Source organism: Dromiciops gliroides, chromosome 5 (genome assembly GCF_019393635.1).
Source record: "Dromiciops gliroides isolate mDroGli1 chromosome 5, mDroGli1.pri, whole genome shotgun sequence".
Classification (NCBI taxonomy): Eukaryota; Metazoa; Chordata; class Mammalia; order Microbiotheria; family Microbiotheriidae; genus Dromiciops; species Dromiciops gliroides.
In genome coordinates, this window is record NC_057865.1 from 207,183,221 (window position 1) to 207,202,982 (window position 19,762).

Below are 19,762 nucleotides of genomic sequence, written 5' to 3' on the forward strand. Positions count from 1 at the left end.
GAAGCCACAGGAGGTAGGGAAGTGATATGATCCAATGCTGTAATTACACTAAGGCATTTGAAGGTATTGTCCTATTATGCTTCACCTCTTCTCCTTGGTGCCCCCATCCCCTTACCATTTTTTATAGAGGATAAGAATAAGCTCTGTGATTTCACTGGCATAGGAAACTCCAGAAAGGAATTTCCTTTACTAATTCATGTTGACACCTTCTTTTTTCTTTTTTTGTTTTTGTTTTTTGGTGGGGCAATGAGGGTTAAGTGATTTGCCCAGGGTCACACAGCTAGTGTAAAGTATCTGAGGCAGGATTTGAACTCAGGTCCTCCTGCCCCGGCACCTTATTTTCAACGAAGAGTCTTAGAGTTGCCTAAAGCCTAGCTTCTTAAACAGGGGGTTGCCATCCCATATAGGGCCACATAACTGAATGTGGGGGTCATGAAAAATTTGGCAACAGTAAAAGGTTATGTATACTTATTTTATATACCTATATATCTGGGATTGCATAAAAATTTCTCCAGGGAAAGGAGTTATGAGTGGAAAAAGTTTAAGAAGCCCTGGTCTAGAATACTGAAAAATAAAGTGATCTGCCCAGGGTCACACAGCCAATATGGGATCTGAACACAGATGTTCCTGGCTTCAAGGCCAATTCATTATACAGCATTCTTGTGTGGTTGGTAATTATTTTGGGGGATCAATTAATTCAAGTGGAGAAGGAAATGGCACAAGCTGAAGATCAGGAAGAAACCTTGGGAATCTCTGGAAGAGAGTTTGGGGGGAGATTTACAAAATAAACAGAAGCTAGAATTGACAAAATCTGGTCGGCCCCGGGCAATTCTTTGGCCTTGGAAAGAAATTAAATAAAGTCAGTCAGTTCCCAACTGCGTTTATCATAATTTATAAATGATTTAAGTGTAATCTAGTAAGGCTTCTCAAAGTAGATAATTTCCCTTTTTACCCCCAATGCTATACATTGTAACTGATTAAAAAGCCAGAGAGCACCGTGTTAATGGACAATGAAAGCGCTTGCCTGGCAGAAAGGCTTTTTGGCAAAGAGGGTGTCGGGTATGGAGGGGGTGGTAGGGAGGGTTGGGGAGAGGAGTCCAAGCTGGGGAGAATACTAGTAAAGCTAAGGTTGAAAACAAAGACTGAGTTGGACACCATCTGCCTAGTTTCAAGCCCTCCTTGCAGGGATGGGCACAGACAGTGTTATGTCCATGCGTATGTTTGTTTCCCCTCTCCTGGGTGGGAGCCCACAGAGCAGGGCGTGGGAAAGGAAGGCGGGTCGGAGCGGCTGCAGCTCCTGACGCATTGCGGAGCTAGGAACCTGCAGGACCGGGAGGAGCCGGAGCCACGCCTGCTGGGAGGCCGCAGGCAGGGCCGGGAAGGAAGGGGGCGGGCCTCGGACTGGGTCAGGAGGGCTTCGAGGGAGGCGGAAAACCGGCCTGCGATCCATTTAAGATCCTCTTGGGGGAGGAGAAGAGGGAGGGGCGGCTTCTTTCGGAGTGGTTGGTGAATCACTCTCCACCTCCTCCCGTTTCTCCAGTCGCCACCTTTCCATTCAGTCACCCAACATGGCAGGAGTGATTTGGAGGTGAGCCGTGGCCTCCGCCTCCCGCCTCTGGCCTCCGCTTTAAGCCGTGAGGCCCCCTCCCTCCCTCGGTGCCACCGGGCAGTGGAGGCCCCTAGTGTGTGAGCTGTCCCAATCGTCCGCTTCTGGCCCGGGCCGAGCGGGCGCAGAGCACCGGGAGCATGTGGGGCGCCCAGGACGAGAGCTCGGTGAGGGTAGCTGTCAGGTAAGGACTCGAGGCGAAGTGTGCGGGCGCTTCGTGCGGGGTGGGGGCGGGGGTCCGTGTGATGTTGGTGTAGCGTTTGAAAGTCTTGAGCTACTGGCACACGTCGATGCCCCGGCCATGTCAGTCTCTTGTTGGAGAGCAGCGCGGGGAGAGACTTGTAGGAACTGACTATGGAGATGAGGCTCCGTCATCTCTCCTACCTCTTAACTCGCTCCCGTACGAATGTGTGTGTGTGCACAGAGGCATGTAGACATACTGGGATGTAATCCCGATTTCCTTTTCGGCTCATAGATTTCGCAGGTGGCTGCACCCCCTGAGCTATGGTGTCTGTTTTCACATGGAGACAAGTACATTTCTCTCTCCCTCCTCCCACCCTCAATACACACAATGGACAATTACTAAATGTTTGGCTGCCCTTGGCGACTGCCTGTCCTGCTTGGCCTGGTATAATTGTTCCTTCTCCCTCTTAGGCTCTGGTGTTATTTTTATTATTACAGACAGTCATACAAGTATCAATTTTGTAAAGCAAAAAACAAAAAATAAAAGATTGTGAAAGGCCCTCGCGATTATTGTGTAACACTAAAAATATTCACATTTTTAATGCTTTATTAAGCATTTGAAAGAACCAGATAAGCCTGGGAGGTTTTTGTTTGTTTTCTTTGTGTACGTGTGTAACCTACTTGTTTATTTGGGTGTTCTGTTAAACACTAGGTAGGAACCATTATAGTTCATATGTAACAAGAGGAAAATTATGATCCCTTCAGGAGTAGAGGGATTAAATAGGTTTCTATTCTGAATGAATAAAACATCCTGAGGTTAAACACAATGGTTCCAAGATAATATTTTAATTATGTCAGATACTATATGTGCAGTTTTGAGACTGTATGGCCTTCATCAAACTATACTTTGGCCAGCAAATTCTAATGGAATGTACAACCATTATTGAATGTTTTAAACTTTACAACTTAAAAGTTTCATTTATTCTCTGGAAGTAAAGATATGACCGTTGTGTTTATGGAAAATTGCAACATCATTGTGCACTTCTTGAAAAATTAATGAAGTATTCAGGTAGAACAAATGCATTAGTTTAGCTAAGTACTAGTATTCTCTCGTATTCATTTCCCCCCCCAGAAGTAATAAAAATCCATCCCCAAAATACCGGATGTGAGATGAAATATATACATATAATATTTACATACATATGCATCTATATATCTATAAGACAAGTATACTACATCAAAGATGTAAAGAGTAAATATCCACGTAGAATTCATTTCTGTTCTATTCATTTCATGTATAATTCTGTGTCTAAAACTTTAAAAAATGCTGTCTTCAGTTGTATACAGTAATAGCATTTCGGTGACAATATTTTTAAGTTAGAAAATTTGTAATTAATAGTCATAACTCTCAGTTTTTATGGTTAAAAATACCCAACATCATTTTTAGGGTGTGATACAAATGTTAGAACATTTTTGAAGTACTAATGTAATTAACTTGCTTCCTATATCGTGCTGCTTATATATTACCTTGCTTATTTGAAGCATAGAATTTAGAACTATATGGGGTCTTAGTCACTGGAAGGCAGCTAGTCCTATTAGACTGGAGTAAGGGGAGGTAGCATGGTACAATTGGGTCAGAGCCCCTGACTTCAAATCCTTTTTGATGCTTAACATCTATGTTGGGCAAGTCTTTTAATCTCTGTGGGCCTCCTTTGTAAAATGAGAGGTTAGAATTGATGGCTTCTGATGTTCCTTCCAACTCTAAATCTATGCCTATCAAGTCTAACAACCCTATTTTATAGGTGAAGAAATTAAGGCTCAGAGAGAGTCTGTCCAAGGTCATACAGGTAGTGAGTAATAGAGAACCCAAATCCATAGTGCATTTTTCTTTTCTCTTTCTTGCTACTATTTCTCTTTTGGCTTTTTAAACTATTTATTATAGAAGCATCATGCTATAGTGGATGGAGAGTTGGCCTGAGTCACTTAACTGCTCTTAAGATTGTAAATTGAAGGGGCAGCTAGGTGGCGCAGTGGATAGAGCACTGGCCCTGGAGTCAGGAGTACCTGAGTTCAAATATGACCTCAGACACTTAACACTTACTAGCTGTGTGACCCTGGACAAGTCACTTAACCCCAATTGCCTCACTTTAAAAAAAAAGATTGTAAATTGAAGAGACATGCTAATCTGCAGAGTTTCTCCACCTGGTTGATTCCCTTGCTAATGTAATCACAACTTTAGTCCCTCTCTATCTTTCAAGATGGGAGGAAGTCAGGCATAGAATGAAATTGTCATGGCTAATACTGTTCTAGTCTACTGCCTACTGTATTCATAGACTAAGAAAACAAATACCAAGTGTTTGCTTTTAGGTCAGTTTGCTATATAAAAACAAGAACTGTTTTAAAAACAAAATTTAAAATGGTATGGGAAAAGACATTGGGAACCTATTGTTGCCTTTTATCTATCCAAATGTTTTAGCCTGGCTTTCAGGACACTTCAGAATCTGGTTCCAGCTTTACCTTACCATCACATATCCCATACACCAGCTAGTCTCGACTTATTGCTTTCTGGAGACATGTTCTTTCTTTTATCATACATACCATTTCTGATACCAAGATGCTGTGGTGTGTGAAACTAAATGTGGTCATTTTATTTCTGTTCCAAATTTGGGGAAAATTAGCTGGGGTTCCTAATATAGTTGTTACTTATAAATTAGAAGCTTTAGCACCAGCTTTGGGGCATTTAGCATTTATTAAAGTATATTAAATATTAGTAAAGAGAGCAAGCATGGTTCTGAAAGATAGGAAAGCCTAGATAGCTTAGAGGAGAGAATAGAGCTCAGCCTGCCTGGCCTGCTTCTTCCTCCAAGTCCTTTGCCACTAAGAGCACCTCAGAGAGCTTAACTTTGAGTAACTGCGTGTGGAAGCTTTTTATGGGTCAGGAGGAGAGGTGGCCCTTACACACTACCTCAAGCTAATTGGCTAGATCAACCAGATCCATTGGTTCTGTTAAGGGCTAAAATTCTAGCTAGTCTGTCTAAAATATCTAATGAGTAGTCGCCAATAAATTATAAGCTTTAGCAAGAGTTAGACTTTTAAGCATTTATTAAGGAGAATAAGAATTTGGTAAAGAGAGAGAAAGGCCTAGATTCCTATCTATTAAAGGGAGAGCACATTTCTAGCTCCCTTCTCCACCAGAGTCCAGAGGAAAGAGTGCAAGACTGAGCGCCAGTCTCTTCCTTCCTCCTCCCACTCGCCCGCGTCACTTCCTTTTCCCAAAGAAAAGACTCCTGGTCTTGCCCTCAAAGACCTTCACTTCATGGGTGGAACTCTTCTACAGTAAGTCTCCAGCAGGTGGCGTCATTCCAATCGTTACAGTTCACTGGACTTGAGGGTGGTCCCATGTTGAGGTCAGAGTTCACACCCTCTAAGAACACATCCTCTTGAGGGCCTGGCAGGTGTGGTTTTAATTGAATTAACTTTAAGCGAGTTAATCAGCAGTCAATCCAATGGATCTTTTTTTTTTTTTTTTGTCCATTGGAACATTTTATTTGTATGTGTGTTTTACACCCTTAGAAAAAGAATCCCAGGATTTTTCCTCCTGTGTGTTTTCATCTTGCTTCCTCATGGTCCATGATGCCAGCTGAGGTTGTAAGCACAATGAACCCAAACTGATGGGATGGTAACAGATTATTCTGCCACTTTTCCAGATCTTTCATTTGAACATCAAATCTGGGGCTGATTACACCACACTTGTTTAATCTGCCTATGAGGTTCATAACAATTTTTCCTGCTCTGTGATCATCGATGATCTCAAATTTGCCGATGTAACCATGCTTCATCATCACAGTTAAGAGCCTGATGATTACTTTAGAGCACAGCCTAATGAGAACCTGTTGTTTTCCTCATTTTTCTGCATTGTTAATGCTTTTGAGAACATCTGCCAGGACATTCATGCGCACCATGGTGGTGGCACTGCAAGATAGCGGAAAGAGTACGAGATGGGTGAGCACGGGGAGAGATATCAATCCCAATCAGTCTTTTTTTTTTTTTTTTTTTTGGCCAGGCAATGGGGGTTAAGTGACTTGCCCAGGTCACACAGCTAGTAAGTGTCAAGTGTCTGAGGCCAGATTTGAACTCAGGTACTCCTGAATCCAGGGCCGGTGCTTTATCCACTGCGCCACCTAGCCACCCCCAATCCAATCAGTCTTAATCCAATCAATCCCCTCAGCTGGGGCCTTTGGGCTCCCAAAATCCCATTATTTTCTCACATTGCTAATTTTTGTCTAAATTCATCTGTTAAAATCCTTCACATTCTTTAAGGCCGAGGTCAAATGATACTTTCTCCATGTAACTTTCCTTTTTTTCTTCCCTGCTCAACCTCCATCCACCTACCCACCTACCCCCAAGAAAGAAGTAATTTTTCCCTTGTCTGAAATTTCATACTTTGTTTTGTACTTCTCATTTATCATACTTTGTATTCTATTTATTGTTGTATTCCCTACCAGATTATAAGTTCCTTTTTGTCAGGGACTAAATGTTATTTGTTTTTGTCTTGTTCATATTTGTATTTTCCCTCAGTAGCCTAGCATAGTTAGTACCTTGCCTTTCATTGGTATTATAGATTTTGTTGAGTGTTGTTGAATGAACTCAATGTGATATGTAGTTTTCTGGAGCTTTTTTGGGGGGTGGGGGTGGGGCAGGTAATGAGGGTTAAGTGACTTGCCCAAGGTCACACAGCTAGTAAGTGTCAAGTGTCTGAGGCCAGATTTGAACTCAGGTCCTCCTGAATCCAGGTCTGGTGCTTTATCCACTGAGCCACCTAGCTGCCTCCTTTCTGGAGCATTTAAAATTTTTTTGTAAATTGTGAGAAGCTGACTTAAAATATTCATTATTATAGATTGTTTTTCTTAAGGAGATTTGTCAACATGTAATAAACATTTTTTTTAAGTATACTTTGTCTAGTTGTCTCTTTTGCCCCTATAACATTCTACTTTGTAGCCTTCCTCCAAATAGATGGCCTTTTTTCTTTTTTTGAGGCAGTTGGGTTTAAGTGACTTTTTCAGGGTCACACAGCTAGTAAGTGTCCAGTATTTGAGGCCAGATTTTTAACTCCGGTCCTCCTGACTCCAGGGCTGGTACTCTATCTACTGCTTGACTTACCTAGATTCTTGAAGTCACAGACTCTCTGTCATCTTTGTCTTTGTATCCTCAATATCTGGTATAATACTTTACACATAGTAGATGTTTAATAAATGTTTATTGAATTTAATGGTGTTTGGCAATTGACAAAAAAAAGAAAAATAAAGGAGCATATTGAAAGCAACAACTGAATAAGAACAATTTATTGTTAAAATATGTATCCCATAAGATAATAGGGAATAGGGACAGGATCTCTTATTTCATTGACATAGGGAACTCCTAGATGAGGAAAGGCCCTCTGCCATAATATAAATAATTAAAACTTTGGACTTTATTGGTAAATGTGCTTTTTAATACTTCTTGTCCTCATAGGACTGACTCAGTGAAGTTCAGACTTTATTTTTCCTAAGGAGATGACATATTCCCTAAAGGGTGTCAACTCCAAAAATATGTCAGGAGCAAGGAAAAAAAAATCAGATGCAGAGGAAATTGCTCTGTTTCTTACTTTTGTTCAGGAGTTAAGAATATGTATCCTTGAACCTGATTTTGAATTTTATGCAATGCAGTCTAGTTTTCATTTTAATAAATTATTTAAATAACCTATTAGGTTATTAATCTAATTTTGCAGGTATGATTTATTAATCTAAACTTACAGCCTAGGTTTAATTGTAATAGGTATTAGGCACTACTTCTATTTTGATGCTATAATATGATGTCATTGGAGTTAGATTTTCCCCCCATCTTTAAGCAGCTACTTGACAATTAAATTTTCTCAAAAGTGTTCAAAAGATTGATAAAATTCTTTGAAGTGTATTTCTTTACCAACCTTTTATACTAATGTTGGGTTGGCATTGATAGGGATCTTTCAGATAAAATTTTGAATTTCAGAAAATCTTTTACCTGGTACATTATTTTAACATACCAAATTTATCTTTCCAGAGAAAAATGCCCAGAAACATTTGACCTGTTTAGTCTTCTTTTTTAGTCATTTTCAGTCATGTCACTTCATGACTTCATTTGGGATTTTCTTGGCAAGGATGCTGGAGTAGTTTGCTATTTCCTTCTCCAGTTCATTTTACAGATAGGAAACTGAGGCAAATAGGGTAAAGTGACTTTCCCAGAGTCTGGGTTAGTTTCTGAGGTCAGAGTTGATCTCTGGAAGATGTCTTCCTGACTCCAGGGCTGGCACTCCTGTTATATGACATAGAAATATTTTCAAGATATGAAAGTTTCCATTGAATCCATTGGATGGATCCCCTGTGGAGAAAATGGAGACAGATATGAATCACAGAGGATGAGGTGTAGATGAATGGGTTTGAATCTTTACCAAATGGAATGGATATCCACATTGATAAGATCATGGATTCATTGAATATTGAATCATACTGTGCTAATGAATGAAGAGCCTCTCAAATAGAGATATTAGGACAAAGATTGATCTTAGTGTTATAAGATTTATAGTTGGAAGGAAATCTAGAGATTCTAATCAAACTTTCTTATTTTACAGATGAGCAAACTGTGGCTTTAAGTAATTAATAAAATATAGTTGACATTTCAAAAAGAATCATTAGTTCTGTTTTGAGTTGAATTCATGATATACCTAAATGAAGTAAAGAGCCCTGGATTTAGTTGAAGGAAACCTGGGTTTAAGTAAGACGCTCACACTTAACCCCAGTTGTTTTAAATATCCAGGGCCATTTCCAGTTGTTTTGTTATATATCTTGCCATTGGACCCAGATGGCTCTGGAGAAGAGAGTGAGGGTGGTGACCTTGCACAGCCCTCCCTCATTTAAAATCCAATTCAGTGCAAATCATTCTCTTTTGAGAATGAAGGACAAACAACAATAACACTTATTAGATGTGTGACTTTAGAGAAATTACTTTCAACCTCAGTTTCTTCATAAGTGAAATTGCAATGATAATACCTGAATTTCAGACTTCATAGAGTCGTATAAATCAAATGATCTAATATATGTAACCTGGTGCAGTAGACAGAACACTGGACCTGGAGTCAGGAAAACCTGGGTTCAAATTAAGCCCAGACACATAATAGTGTGTGACCATGTGCAAGTCACTTAACCCTTATTTGCCTCAGTTTCTTATCTGTAAAATGGGGGCACACTGGAGAAGGAAATGGCAGACTGGCAAATAGAGAGTCAGACACCAGATATTAGGATTCTTACTTTACTAGAGGATATACTTGTTTTTGAAATAGACACTTCCCTTGGGCATTTTAGTTTGGGGGTTTTTTTGGTGGTTTTTTTTTTTTTTACACAGATCATTTGACTTAGTGTTCATATGGGAAAAAGAAAAGGAACAAATTTGAAGTGTTAGGCGATCCAGTTGAAAATGATTTTAAAAATGAAGATAAGTAATCTATAAAATTATAACATAAGTAAATGAGAACATTTTTTGATTTCTAAAATATTGGTTTAGATATAATTTTCAGGCAAAGTATAAGGAGTGTTTCCTTAATGTTTTCATACTATTTCTTAAGCTCTTACCTTCTTGCATGCCAATTGGGTGATGTTTTGGGGGCATAATTATGGTGTAGGGAAAGATGCACCAGAAATTCCAGTTCAGTGAATTCTGAAAGTGTTTTGGCAGTTAAACCAACAATTAGGCAGTGTCTCATAATTTGCCCTACTCTTTCTACTTCCCCCAGAAAGAAATTGTGTAATAATTTCTCTTCTGGTTAATTTTTTGCAAACACCTGTATGACTCCTTTCTGTGATAATGACTATAAATATTTGTTGGTCATACTATTTTCTGTCAAAATTAGACATGCCATTTTGTCATATGAGTTTCAGAGTAAGGGAAGACGTGCTACTTACTTATTGACTGTGTGTGCCAGATAATATGGAGCATACAAAGAAAAGTTTTGTATAGTTAAAAGCCACTTTATTCATTAATCAAAAATTATTATTCACATATTTCTTGCTCAAAGGAGAATTTGAGTTTGGAATAATAATAATAACAACAACAATAACAATAATAGCAACTAACATTTATGCTAAGTGATTCATAAAGATTATCTGATGATCCTCCAAACAACCCTGAGAGGTAGGGGCTATTCTCCTACTTTACACTTGATAAAACTGAGGCAAACAAGGGCAAAATGACTTGCCCAAGGTCACATAGCTAGTAAGTACCAGAGGTGAAATTTGAAGTCAGGTCTTCCTTACTCTATTCCCTGTGCCACCTAGCTCCTTCAGTTTTTCTGTGAATAATGTCTAAATGATTTTTTTTTTTTAGTGAGGCAATTGGGGTTAAATGACTTGCCCAGGGTCACACAGCTAGTAAGTGTTAAGTGTCTGAGGCTGGATTTGAACTCAGGTACTCCTGACTCCAGGGCTGGTGCTCTATCCACTGCGCCACCTAGCTGCCCCTAAATGAATTTTTTAAAAAAATTAGGTCTCAGCAGTGGATTGAGTGCTAGACCTGAAGTCAGGAAATCAGGATGACTCTTCTTCCCGAGTTCAAATTTGGCCTCAGACTAGCTATGTGACTAGCAAGTCACTTAACCCTGTCTTACCTCAGTTCCTCATCTGTAAAATGAGCTGGAGAAAGAAATGGCAAACCACTCCAGTATCTCTACCCAGAAAACCACAAATGGGATCATGAAGAGTTGGACATGACTAAAAAAATTGTACAACTATAATTTTAAATACTTAATGTGTTTTTAGGTTCATTTATTCATTATTTTGTACCATTTGCCAATGTATTTTAGTTTTTGAAGTTCTGAAACAGAACTCTTTATCTGCCCCCCCCCCCCCCCGCCCCATTCCTAACTTTGCAGATTCTCTAGGGTTCCAAAATCTTCCCACAAAAAGTGATTGAGAGGGGCAAGGCATTATCAACCAAGAACAATAATAACTACATTTATTTAAAAAAATTATATCATCAGAGCCTTACACATAATAAGTGTTTAATCAAATTATTTGTTGAATGTTTCACAATTCTGTAGTGCTGTAAGGTTTACAAAATGGTTGTGGGGAAGGAAAGACAGAAAGAGAACAAGAATTTATAGAATACTATTTCAGATACTATGCTAAGAACTTTACAAAGAAGAAACTGAGTTAGACAGAAATTAACAGTTCCCCAGAATCTCAAAGTGTGACATTTAAAATCTAATGTGTGTGTCTTTACCTGCCCCCCAGTGTGTGTGGGGAAACTAGCTAGGATTTACTTTTAAATTCAGCAACAGTTTAGGCTTTTAAGCATTTATTAAAGTATATTAGAAATTAGGGGGGGGGGAGAGAGAGAGAGAGAGAGAGAGAGAGAGAGAGAGAGAGAGAGAGAAAGCACTAGAGCATGTGCACATGTCTCTGAAGGAATGGGAAAACCCTGGCTCAGATCTACACTAGAGAGAGAGGGGAAAAAAAAAAGCTCTTTACCCTAGCCATCAGTTAGACTGGAAGTTCCCTGTGGAAGAGGAAGCCAGTGGTCCCCACCCACAGTTCCAAGCTAATTGGCTGGACTCATTCAAGTCCATTGATTGACATGACTTAAAGGAGGTCCATGAACTTCTGGGATGCCAATTTGACATTAGAAACCTCAGAAAGGTCATCTCATGCTTTCTCAGCAGAGGGCAGGGGCCCCTGGTTCTCACACTAGTAAATGTCTTCAACTCTTCCTGACTTCAGGCCCAGCACTTTATTCACTGTGCCACCTAGCTGACCTTAGGTCAGATAGTGCAAATATTATTAACTTTATTTTACAGATGAGAAAACCGAGGCTCAAAAAAATGTTAGTTTGTTCTGGTCACAGAGTTGATTAGTATCTGTCACGGGATTTGAACCTAGATCTTCTCATTAGATAGGATACTATCTAATCAATTAGCTATATGACATTGGGTGGTGGTGGTGGTAGTGGTGGTAGTAGTAATGGTGGTAGTGGTGGTAGTGGTAATAGTGGTAGTAATAGTAATAACAGCAGCAGTAATAGTAGTGCAAGGGCCAAATTTAGTATGGAAAGAGTTAATTGGGTGGCTCACCTTAATATTGAGTAAGAAAAGAAACAGCCTCTTTCAAAAACAAAACAGGTTTATTAATGGGAACAAGTTTAAAACACTATCTGAATCATACAAGTGAGATTAATAGAACTAGAAACAATGCATGTATCTCTGGGGTAAAAAGACCCCAGGCACCTGAATCTGCCTCCAGCTCAGCTAGCTCCCAAGAGCTGGTTTTGCCTCAAAGAAAACACAGACAAACTCACCACACCCAAAATCTGTAGCTTTCAGGAGAATCAGCTATGCAGTCTCTTCTGTTTTTGCTCCTCTAAATGTCTGCCTTCCTTCCCTGTTTCTCTCAGAACTCTCTCTAACTAACTGCCTTTTCATTGAATCTCTAACCCCTCTAACTGAATCTCAACTGTATGTCTAACTGAAACTGACTCTCCCACAGGAAGGGAAGCCATGCTGAGTCTCTGATTGGCTCAGCACACCCACATGGGCTGGCCCATTATAATCTAGCCAGATGTGGGCATGGGAAAGCTATTAGAGGGAGGCATAGTTACTTAGTTTCAGTAAATGTTCCCTGTGGCCAGAACTCTTCCCATTTGTTCAATTATCTCTCAGAGTACACACCCATCCTCTCTTAGGCTTTTCAAGCTTACATTTTTTTTCAGTCTGACCATAATAAAGCAAAGATAGGGTTATGAAAACCCCAAATCACAATTAATTCCTTATAGTAATAATGTACTTAGATAATTGTGCTTTAAGATTCACCAAGCACTTTATATGCTGTCATTAACCTTTCTTGGCTTCAGATTCCTCACTTATCAGATAAGAGACTAGGTAACATGTAATATCCCTACTTGTCCTTACTAGTTCCTATGTGTTCCTTTCTTGGTCCTTCCTTGGTCTTCCAAAAACCTTTATTCTTTTTTCTCGTAAATTTATCCTCTTGCTCTGGTGATTGAGAAACTTAGTGAATATTGTGTACTGTTCAGCATATCACTATGACTATATTCAAATAAGCAAGAAAGGAATTGTAAGTTATTCCACAGGATGAGAAAGGCCCGTGTGACCTGTGACTATGTCTTGAATATTGTTAGAGAAAATAGTGTTTTGGGGTGTTGCTTTTTAATCATTATACAGTTGTACTTTAGTTCCTGTCCCAATAATGAGCATGAAGTTATGTCAGAGACTGCTTTACATTTTGGATATTCTGGTTCTGGGAATAGATTCTATGAACTGTGAACTACTGCTAGATATTCTTGGTGTTGGCAACTGTAGGGTGTGAGAGAGGGAATTTATGACTTTTTCCTCTCATTACTCTGTGTGATTTAGCCATCTCTTTTTTTAATAATCTCTTTTCTTCTTTCCTATACCTGTACTTGTGTAATATTTTGTTCTCTAGGGCTAGTTAGTATGATTTGTTTTTTTGTTTGTTTGGTTTTTTTTGTTTTGTTTTGTGGGGCAATGGGGGCTAAGTGACTTGCCCAGGGTCACACAGCTGGTAAGTGTCAAGTGTCTGTGGCCAGATTTGAACTCAGGTACTCCTGAATCCAGGGCTGGTGCTTTATCCACTGCGCCACCTAGCTGCCCCAATATGATTTGTTTTTGAAAACCTGCTAACAAAATAATTTTTTTTTTACTTAGAATTTCATCTTTATTTGAAAAACAATACCATTCAAAATGTAAAAATAGGTCCATTTTCAAAGATGGCTTTGAAAATTGCAATGTTTTATTTACAAGAAACAGTGCTATTATACTACGTAATAGCAGTCATGGGTATTTATGATAAATAAGAATGTAATTCCCATTTCAACATTTTAGGGAGAAGGGAAAGAAGAAGATCCATTTATTGAAGCTGCTCTGGCCATGCCTTATAAAAAAAATCAACAATAATGGGCATAGGTACAATTTGTATCTAAAACATGAATTTGACCAACTGGTAGGATCCAGATCCATATATCCCAGAGTTACAGGCATAAGTGGGAAGAGTGTTTCCTATTTTATATGTAATCAATCTGCCAGGTAACACAACCCAAACACTTCTGAATCTGCATAGAGACTCTGTAAGTATTTCTATTAAATGGTATGTCCATGTTAAATCAAGACTGAGAAACACTTAATCTTGGAACATGATAAGGTTTGCAAAATCAAAGTATATTCAATGTCAGTTTTCAAAAAACTTGGATCCAGAATTAAACTTTAAATTGAGGGGAGGGGGATTGCTATTACAATAGATACTGACTCTAGTTAGTACTTAATTCTGGGATATTTGCACCAGAGTGCAAAAAAGTATATTATGAGTGAATGCTGGATTCACTGATTCTGATATACTCTGAATTTGGGCATTTTTTTCAGCAAACTTCGTAATGTTTGAAATCAGTCCTTTAAAGTTAACTATTACATATATGCCACCATCTATCCTTGCAAGGAAGACAACTTCTTACTAGTGCTCAGAAGCAGATTTAAAAAATCAATCTACACTGTTCAGTTTAGCAATAAAATTCAAATCTATCTAATCCACTACACAAATGGTGCAAAATCATGGACAAATTCACTGAGCTATATACTTCCTGTCAGTTTTAATATTGTTTTGATGGCAGCTGTTTCAAGGCAGAGGCAGCCAAGTCACATAGATAAATATGGGAGCAAAAGCAGAAAGTTTCTGAGTATACATCAGTTCTTTGACTTTTTCTAACAATTAGAGGGTGATTTGAATCATCAGTACAATTATCCCTTTCACATTGAGACTTTCCCTATTGAGGTCTCCATATATCATGGGTCAGCATAAGAAATTAAATGGGAATTTCTGGGGAGTTTTGCAGAAGCCGCAGACAACAGACGAAGGTCAGCAGAACCTACAACCAAATACTTAACCCAACTTATACAATGAGGTACTGTAAACACTCCATAAAAGAAAAGGAAAAAATTCAGCCTTCTTCATTGGTATGAAGGGAAGGCCAAAAAGATTTATGTGGATTTTCCAGATCACAGGGGTACAGCACCCCTAAATTCCTTAATGTGGAAGGAATAACTAATGTTTCTATGTACTTTTTTATTCCATGTTTTATATTTCAAACACTAAGGAGAATGTTGTAGCTGTAGCAGATATTTTTGTGTTGTCTCCCATATGGGGTGTGCTGATAAGTAATTAATACCTGGCTTTCCAGAATAAAAAAAAAATACTCACGAAACACTTTTGAATTTAATCTGTATTATTTATACTTTCTCCATCACTTTGTTAAGTTATAGCCAACAAAACAATGAATCAAGGATAGATTTCTGTGCTTAATTGAAGTGTAAATGGTCATGCTGAAAGTTAGCTCTCTAGAGTTTGTATGCATACCACAGAATGTATAATAAAATTGTCTGTATTAATAATAAATATTTATGTAAATTAATTAGCAAAAGGGTATATAATATAACAATTTCTTAACTGTTCTATAACTAACAATTTAGTTAGTTATTAATATGATAAAAAATATTCAGCCTCAAATATTCAGCCTTGCTGAATCTCTGGTCTTCAGCATTTCTATCAACAAATCAGTGCAATTTGAAGGTCTCACATTTTGCATTTCTAAGCATAGAGGTCGATTTTTGCTCCATGCCCATCCCTCTCCCGACCATTCTATTAAGCACTTCTTTTTTGTGAGAGAGGAATCAGGGAGGATATTTCAACTTTATTATATCTGAGGGATTAGAAAATGAGGAGAGTTAAGAACCCTTTTATAGCACCAGAGGCAAACCAACCAGCCAAATTAAAAACGAGGTGCAATTATAACAGCTCTTAAAATTCTGTCATTTTTAATCTCTTCAAATTTGTGGCTTGTTAAATCTGTTTCAGTATAGACACATGACTTTCCATGTTTCAGGAAACTTCTTTCAAAGTAGCTTTTATACTCAATTGATATTATTATAAAATATATTTGGGGAAGACTCGAAAGTCTATACTTTTTAGTAGTGAAGTGGGATTAACAAGTAGGTTTATACCAAAAAGGACTATAATTTTTAGAGTTCAAAGGGCTTTAGATATTGTTGAGACTAACCATTTGCTGCTGACTTAAGAGCTGGGCAAGCAACTTACCCTTTCTGTATCTCACTTTTTTCATTTGTAAAATGAGACAGTTTGATTTGATGGCCTCTAAGATCATTTTCAGATCTAAGTCTATGACCTGAAGCAAACTGAGGCCCAGGTAGTTTCTAAGTGACTTGTCCAAGGCCATATAGATAGAAATGAGCAGAACCAGGATCCACACCAAAATCCTTTTGTCCCAGTGATCTTCAGAGAACTCTGGAGAGGGTCAAGTTGTGGTTTGCTATAGATGAATTAGGGATTATGCTGATGAGAATGTTGTAGAACTCTATTCTTTTTTTTTTCTTTTTTTTCTTTTTTTAAGTTTTCAGTTCCAAATTCTAGCCCTCCTTCTTCTCCTCCCTTCCCTGAGATGGTAAGCAATCAGCTATGTTACATATATGCAATTATGGAAAACATTTCCACATTAGTCATTTTGTACAAGAAGACTTAAATAAAAGAAAAAAAATTAAAGGTGAAAAATAGCGTGCTTCAGTCTGTATTCAATTAATATCAGTTCTTTCTCTGGAGGTGGATAGTATGCTTCATCATCAGCCATTTGGGATTGTCTTAGATCATTGTATTGCTGAGAATAGCTAAGTCATTCACTGTTCTTCATTGAACAATATTGATTGTTTTTGTGTACAATGTTCTCCTGGTTCTGTTCACTTCACTATGCTTCAGCTCATGCAGATCTTTCCAGGTTTTTCTGAAATCATTCTGCTTGTCCTTTCTTACATAGCACAGTAATATTCCATTACAAACATATACCACAACTTGTTTAGCCATTCCCCAGTTGATAGGTATCCCTTTGGTTTCTAATTCTTAGCCACCACAAAAAGAACTTTCCTTTTTTTTTTTTTTTTAAATATCTTTGGGATATAGACCTTTGCTGGATCAGAAGGTATGCACAGTATTATAGCCATTTGGGCATAGTTCCAAATTGTTCTCCAGAATGGTTGAATCAGTTCACAAGTCCACCAACAGAACATTAGTGTCCCATTTTTCCCACATCCCCTCCAACACCCAACATTATCCTTTCTTGTCATATTAGCCACTATGATAGGTGTGAAGTGGTACCTCAGAGAACTCTACTCTTTAATGGCATGCCTAAACAGTTTTACTTTAGATCAAAAGCATTGGGGGTGGGGTGGTGGAGGAGTGACACATTCTAGACTCTTAAACATGAGTTTAACATTTTTCAATTAGTTTAATTGAAAATAATTGAAAATAAAATGTTATTCTTGTAACTCACATTTCCATAGTTCTTTAAGTTTTATCTCATAAATCTTTCCTCACAATGATCCTGTGAGGTAGATGGCCCAAATGTTATTCTTTTCATACAGAAGATAGTTTAATTAAGTGGATTCAAGGATTCAAAGCCAAGTCTTTTCTGACTCCAAGTCATATCATCTTTTACTTTTTTTTTAATAAAAGTATTTTATTATTTTCCAGTTATGTGTAGAGATAGTTTTCAACATTTGTTTTTATAAGATTTCCAATTTCAAAATTTTCTCACACACATATATAATAACATCAAACATTTCTGCATCAGTCCTGTTATAAGAGAAGAATCAGAGCAAAAATGAAAAACCTCGAAAAAGAAAAACAACAGCACCAAAAACAAAAGAAATAGTATGGTTCAATCAGCATTATATCATCTTTCTACTACATTCCACTACCTCTCTGTTATCAAAACATTAATGCATTTGGAATATTCCAAATTACAATAAATTAGATTATATGTATGAAGTTTTATTGGTCTTGTATTTTAAAAAGTGTTTTATAGTGATTGTTTCTATTGTCTGTTAGTGAATCATAGATTGTTACATATTTTCCTATTTCAATTTATTATCATATACTAAAATGTCATTCTTTCCTTCAAGGCTCATCCCAGGTACAACATCCTAAAATAAGAATTTCTGCATCCTTTATTATTTTTTCTCCTTCCTCAAATTATGTTGTATTCATATTTCTGTACATGTTTATCTCTCTAGTATAATGCCCTTTAGGGCAGGGATTGTTTTTTTTTTTTTCTTTGTGTCCTCAGTTCCTTAAACTTAACAGGATAAATGCTTGTTGAACTGAATTAAATTGTCTCACCCAAAAGTAAAAGACTTTCTCACACTCTCAGTTTCCCTTTAGCTTTTAAATAGAACTGTTTTGAGGTACTCATTGCATCAATTCTCTCCATGCCTCTAACCTTTCCAGTAATGGGTTTTTTTTTTTTGGTGGTTTTTTTTTTTTTGGGTGGGGCAATTGGGGTTAAGTGACTTGCCCAGGGTCACACAGCTAGTAAGTGTCAAGTGTCTGAGGCTGGATTTGAACTCAGGTACTCCTGACTCCAGAGCCGGTGCTCTATCCACTGCGCCACCTAGCTGCTCCTCCAGTAATGGTTTTAACAATTATTTTAGTGTTATTATTTTTACACAACTATAACATATTCCTTACATTCACTAATCTGACTTTTAGTCATCCTCTCGACCACTTGCTTAATTAAGCACAAGAGGGTAACAAATAACCCATATACATTGATGTGACTAACTTTGCTATTGTGTTCAGTGCACAGACTTAAACCCCTGCAGCCAAGGCTTTCCCTCCACTTTCCCCTTCTTCTCCTTCCTCAAGTCTCCCACTTAAACAAGTGTAGAGATTAAAGAGACAAATGAGAAATAAGTATGTTGAGAGAGGTAGTAATTTGCATGCAATATACCCTCCTTCCTGCCCTCTTCCATAATTTCTGTTAATGTTTCCTTTACTACTCTTGAGTAGTACCTTTCTATATATTTGAAAATTTTCTAAAATCCAAGGTGGGAATGCTTCCATAGAATATGTGATTAAATGCTGTTTTACAGTGGAGACTTTTATGGAGATACATTATTATTATTATTATTTCATTTTGGTTTCTTATGTTTCTCAGTACTTGTGATATACTGGGAAAAGGTAGAGAGGATCTAAACTAATTAGTGTCCCTAACTTCAGCTAGCAACAATGCACTAAATACCATCTGTACCCATATGTCTTTGAGTTTCCTGCATAGATTGCATAGGATTCTCTAGTTTTGTTTCTACTCTTCTTTTTCCATATACTATTTGCGACAAACAGACAGTTGAAAGACCCGATAGCACTTAGGAATCCTTTCCTCTTCCCTTCCTTAGCTCTCTTTTTGGTCCTCTTGGGCTCCTAAACTGCTCTGATGACTTTGATGAAGTCTGATGATATTCAATGGATAAAATGATAAAAAAATTGATCATAGAATAGGCAAATAGAATTCATTGAAATTATTTAGTGAAGTAAAGGCCTATGCATCATGCAAACGTCATATGTAACTTTTTTTGTGTAGTTTTATCATATCACTTTGGAAGTGTAAGTAATATTAACTAGTAAAGCAGAATAACCAGCAGAGAGGTATTTTTTTACCCATCCTATCTTATCCTAATATGTCTCCAGGTAAATCTTCCTGGAGGCTAGATCCCAGAAACCAGGAGACTGGAGAGTTGTTCTTTTTCCTTGGGTGGCATTGCTCCTAGGTAGTTGGACAATAAAGTAGCAGAGATGATGCAGCTCTCGATTAGCAGGGGGCAAAACTCTTGCACTGAGGTAGGAAAGTGCTGTTTTAACAGTTGGAGACAAGTTGAAGAACATTTGTGTTAGATGGGCAATTTTACTTGTACAAGCAGCCCAGTTGGGCAGGAATAGCTTCCTTGTCCTTTACAGATATCAAAACGGTTCTGTGCCTAGCACCACATGGCATCACCATTCCCAATTATCCATATTGTCAATGGACCCCTTCCCTGACCTC

General features: G+C 37.9%; 1 protein-coding gene and 1 pseudogene across 9 annotated transcripts in view; one reads left to right on the plus strand and one right to left on the minus strand.

The window, feature by feature from the left end:
• Positions 1–1,339: 1,339 nt before the first annotated feature.
• Positions 1,340–19,762, plus strand: part of KIF21A (kinesin family member 21A) — a 160,858-nt gene continuing 142,435 nt past the window's right edge. For 6 of the 9 annotated variants that reach the window (XM_043967828.1, XM_043967829.1, XM_043967830.1 and 3 more), the window contains exon 1: positions 1,341–1,790. In XM_043967828.1, the coding sequence (XP_043823763.1) occupies positions 1,747–1,790 (44 nt within the window). In that variant the 5' untranslated portion in view covers positions 1,341–1,746. Of the gene's footprint in view, positions 1,791–19,762 lie in introns of all 9 variants that reach the window. The other 3 variants (XM_043967831.1, XM_043967835.1, XM_043967833.1) reach the window with 1 other exon arrangement.
• LOC122729138 lies at positions 5,303–5,754 on the minus strand (annotated as a pseudogene).